The 5,142-nt window shown below is 45.8% G+C and overlaps 1 protein-coding gene across 1 annotated transcript; it reads right to left on the bottom strand.

Moving 5' to 3' along the window:
• Positions 1–805: 805 nt before the first annotated feature.
• Positions 806–1,534, bottom strand: LOC141695935 (uncharacterized). The gene has a single exon (XM_074500139.1). The coding sequence runs from the start codon at positions 1,532–1,534 to the stop codon at positions 806–808; it is 729 nt and encodes a 242-aa protein (XP_074356240.1).
• Between the last annotated feature and the right edge of the window lie 3,608 nt (positions 1,535–5,142).

The following is a 5,142-nucleotide window of genomic DNA, read 5'->3' as shown; positions in this document are numbered from 1 at the left end:
ACTTAGCCTTCAAAGTATATTTTATGATTTTGTTTCTAACTTCTGTCTAACCATTGCTTTGGGGGTGATAGACTGCGATAAAATCTTTTTTGATGTTCAAGTCTTCACGGAGCTTCCTTAGCTCTTTACTGTCAAACTGCTTCCCATTGTCCGGGATGAGTTTGTATGGGATACCAAACCTGCATACTATAGAATTGAAAATAAAGTCCCTTATCTTCTTTGCTGTGATCGTGGCCAGTGGCATAGCCTCCGCCCATTTGGTAAAGTAATCCACGGCCACCACGGCGTATTTCACACCCCCCTTTGCTTTGGGCAACTCTCCAATGAGATCGATTCCCCACACGGAGAAAGGCCAGGGACTTGCTAATGAGGTAATAGACGTCGGGGCGTTGGAATAGTTGGCGAACCGCTGGCAACAGTCGCAAGCCCGGACAAACTTGAAGGCATCTTCTTTCATAGTTGGCCAGTAATGTCCTTGTCTGAGAACTTTTAACGCCAATGAACCACCCCCCGAGTGATTGCCACAAATCCCTTCATGCACCTCCCTGAAAATATAATTTCCTTCTTCTATATCCACGCAGTGTAACAGTGGCTGGTTAAATCCCCTCTTGTATAACACCCCATCGTATTCAACATACTTCACAACTTGGTATCGAAGGCGCTGAGCCTGTAGCTTATCTTCTGGAAAAGCTCCCATTCGAATATATTTATGAATGGGGATCATCCACCCCTCTAGCGGGTTTTCCTGTGTCTGGAACACCTCTACCTCTGGAACACTCGATATCTCTTGGATTCCCAACGGAATTTATCCAAGTTGGATACTATCCATTTGTGAACCCATCTTTTCCAAAGCATCTGCCTTACTATTTTCCTCCCTTGGAACGCCCTCTATCCTGGCACTTCCAAACTTCTCCAATAGACGTTGCGCACATCTTATATATAACTCCGTCCGGGGTCCCCGGGCTTGGAAACCTCCGTTGACTTGATTTACAACTAACTCAGAGTCACTACGAGCTATTAAATTCACCACCCCCACTTCCAAAGCTATTTTCAGACCATTGATCAAAGCTTCATACTCAGCATCATTATTGGTGATATAAAACTTGAAATGGATGGAACTCATCAAATGATGCCCTTCCGGGGTGACTAAGACAATCCCGGCGCCTGCTCCACTGTTATTCATGACTCCATCAACATGTAAGATCCACCAAGGGTGTGGGAGTTCCTCCCTTTCATCAACAGGAGAATTTCCTTGTAAGGAAGGTTCTGCCAACACTATGGCCTTGTCGTCTACCTCAGAATCAAACTCAAGTATGAAATCAGCCAACGCATGTCCTTTAATTGTCGTGCGAGGACAGTATTCCAAATTAAATTGTCCTAGCTCTATTTCCCACTTCAACATTCTTCCCGACGATTCAGGTTTGTGCAGAATATGTTTAAGTGGATAAGCGGTGTGGACCTCAATTCGGTGAGCCTGAAAATATGGTCTTAACTTTCGTGCTACAAGGATAAGGGCGTACACCAATTTCTCCATGCTGGTATATCTAGTACACGGGCCATTGGTGGCATGCTTCCTCCTTTACCAATACCGCGCTGACGGAGTATTCTGAAACCGCCAAGTAAAGAATCAATGTTTCTCCGTCCTCCGGCTTGGCCAACATAGGAGGATTTGCCAACTACTCTTTGATTTTCAGAAAATCCTCTTCACAATCTGAGGTCCACACAAAATCCTTCCCCATTCCTTTGATTGCCTTGAAGAACTCTTTGCACCTATCTGATAACTTTGAGACAAATTGATTTAGGGCTACAATCCTTCCCGTCAGACTCTGTACTTGCTTGACGCTGGTGGGAGATTTCATATTCAACAAAGCCTTGATTTTTGTCGGGTTGGCCTCAATTCCTCGGTGGTTAACCATAAATCCCAAGAATTTTCCCGATTCCACACCGAATACACACTACTGAGGGTTTAGTTTCATTCTATATTTTCTCAGAATATGAAACATCTCATCTAAGTCTGCAATGTGATCTTCCGCCTTCTTAGATTTTACAAGCATATCGTCCACATATACCTCCATCGTCTTTCAAATCTGCCTCTTAAACATTTTGTTTACCAATATTTGATAAGTGGCACCGGCATTGATCAGACCCAATGGCATTCCAACGTAGCAATAGAGTCCCCTATCAGTGATAAAAGAGGTGTGCTCCTGGTCAGGCCCATACAAGGGAATTTGATTATATCCGGAGTACGCTTCCATAAAACTGAGCAAGGCATGTCATGTCGTGGCGTCGACCAACTGGTCAATTCTTGGTAAAGGAAAGCTATACTTCGGGCACACTTTATTCAGATCGGTGAATCCACACATGTTCTCCATTTGCCGTTGGGCTTTTTTACTAACACTGGATTGGCCAACCATTCTAGGTAAGAGGACTCCCGAATTAGTCCGACGTCCAAGAGCCTATCCACTTCTTCCACCAAGGCTATAGCCCTCTCTCCGCTAACGACCCTACGCTTTTGTTGAACCCCTTTATATTTGGGATCGATGTTCAAACGGTGACACATCACCTCTAGGTCGATTCCCACCATATCATAATGGTTCCATGTAAATACATCGAGGTTTGCCAAGAGAAATATCGAAAGACCCTCTTTCAACCTTGGTGCCAACTGAGATCCAATTCTCAAAACCTTACTTGGATCTTTTTCGTCGACAAGGATTTCAATTGTATCTTCAGCTGGTCCCATCTTCTCCATTAGCATTGGTATCCGTGGATCTAGGTCGGGCGGATCATGATTCTCATTATTTTATAGAGAATGTGCATCCCCTTGAGGAGGACCATCAACTTCTTTAGAAGGCACGCCCTGCATTATAGGGGCATCAACTTCCTTTATATTTTTCAAGGGCAAGGGCGCGCCCTCAGGGAGAGGGGCATCTATCTTATGCTCATCCCGTCCGAGACTTTTTAAGACGTCAAATCTTCCTTCCAGCCGTTCCCCATTGAAATCTGCTTGGATTATGGTATTTGGGGGTTCCTCTTCTTCCAACATTTTGATCCTGATTGTGCCTTCCAAGGACAATATTGCTGGAGGCGGTTCAGAGGGTCGCTCGTCTTCTTGCTCGACATAATAATGGACTCGGATTTCCTCGATCGGTTGCTCGATGCTCCTTTCTCGATCATCATCTGATGCATCTTCGCTGTGGGAGTCCTTTCTTAACCCCCTCATAGCTTGTCTGTAGCACTCCCGAGAATCATATTGAGAGCCCTCTATACTTTCAACATCATTTGGTGTTGGAAACTTGATGTTAAGGTGGTGGATTGAAGTAATAACCCTCATCTCCTGAAGAAAAGGCCGTCCCAACAACACGTTGTGGGATGACTCCTAATTCAGGACCTTGAATTCGAGCATCTTTATCACGGACAACGGGCTTTCCCCTAGAGTACACGGTAACCGAATTGATCCCATAACTCTAACTCCCGCGCCGGAGAATCCATAGACCCACGAATCTTCTCCCGACATATCCCGATCAGGTAGCCCCATCTTCTTAAAGGTACTGTAGTAGAGGATGTTTGCCGAGCTTCTATTATCCACGAAGGCCCTATGGATGTTTTTGGTTACAATCTGGATGGAAATGACCAGCTCATCATTGTGGGAGTGATGCACCCATTGGACATCTGCTTCTTTGAAGGTGATATCCATAGACTCTCCCTTGAACACTTTGGGTGGTCGAGTTTCCACCCTATGAATGTTTGTGAGCGGACTAAATCGAGCTTCCCTAGCGTATCTTGCCAAGGCCCTGTTGCTGCATTCCATCCCGGGATCTCCTCCGTAGATTGTTCGGATACTGCCGTCCCTAACAAATTTATTTTCTTCCAAAGTTTCATTGTTTGACCCACGTGGGGCTCGCCCTCCTTCTTCCCTCACTCTGTCAGCGCTATCCTTGTGCCTCCTTACTTCCTTAACCACCCATTCGCCGAGATACCCTTCCTTGATAAGTGCTTTGATCTCATATTTTAATTGCCGACACTCATGCGTGTTATGCCCGGATGACTCATGGCATTCACAATACTTTTTCTTTTCTTTGCTTTGCCATGATGATAGAGCCTCAGGTTTTCTAAACAACCCTCTATTTTTGTTCACCTCGAAGATATGCTCGATAGACGCGGCCAAAGCGTGTACTGGCTTGTTCTATAGTCATAGTTTGAGGTAGGACTCCATTCCCCCTCGTGGTCGTGGTATTCACCCGGTTTGGGCTTCAACTACTCCTTCTGTACCTCGGGCTTGGAGATCTGTCTCTCTTCCTTGCTTTATTTCTCTGACTTGCTTGCGCTGCTGGTTGTACTTCTACCAAAGATTGCTCTATGGCTTTGAACGACTCAGCCAAAGCAAAGACATCTTCTAGAGTACCTGGGTCTTTTCCTTGTAAGTGCTTCCAGAAGTCCGAACCAACCCTTAGTCCTGCAATTAAAAGCCCTTTAAGGCTTCGTCTGAAGCCCCCCTTACGCTGGTAGATTCTGCATTGAACCTTTTAAAGTACGACGTCAAGCTTTCATTCTCCTTTTGCCTGACACTGGTGAGAGTTGTAACAGAGGGAGCATATCTTATAGCCACTTGGAACTTGGTCAAGAAAAGAGTCTTCATTTGATCCCAGGAAGTGATAACTTCTGGCCCAAGCTTTTGAAACCATTGTTGGGTGCTTTCTCTAAAATTCGTGCCAGGACCCGACATCCAGCCAAGTCCGGGATTTGATATACATCCATCTCTATATTGAATCGGCCCAGAAATTCAACGGGATCTGAGCTTTCGTGGAAACGGAGATTGCTAGTAGTGTTGCGATACCCGACCGACAACTGTGCCTCTCTTACAGCCACCGAGAACGGGGAAGGGATTTCGGCTGTGGCCGTCACTCTGCCTTCCAGATGGTTAAGTAGCCTTTTCAGATCGCCCACATTGAAAGTCCCCACACCTAAGATAGTTTTCATGTGAGGCTGCGGACCTTGGGGCTGTAGTGGAGGTACCTTTGCTTGGTTCCCACTTGGAGGGGCTTGTTGCTGGTTGGTGTTCTGAGCATCTTCTGCATCACGATTACTTCGGGATTCCGACCTTGATCTCCTCCCATATTTTCTCCTTGACCTCGACCGCGGCCT

Source organism: Apium graveolens, chromosome 2, assembly GCF_009905375.1.
Source record: "Apium graveolens cultivar Ventura chromosome 2, ASM990537v1, whole genome shotgun sequence".
NCBI lineage: Eukaryota > Viridiplantae > Streptophyta > Magnoliopsida > Apiales > Apiaceae > Apium > Apium graveolens.
The sequence above is the reverse complement of the archived record's forward strand: the minus strand, read 5'-3'. Positions and strand labels throughout refer to the sequence as shown.

What these genes read in the sequence shown, in the direction of transcription:
- LOC141695935 (XM_074500139.1), bottom strand. Translation starts at nt 1,534, where the DNA reads ATGGAGAAATTGGTGTACGCCCTTATCCTTGTAGCACGAAAGTTAAGA.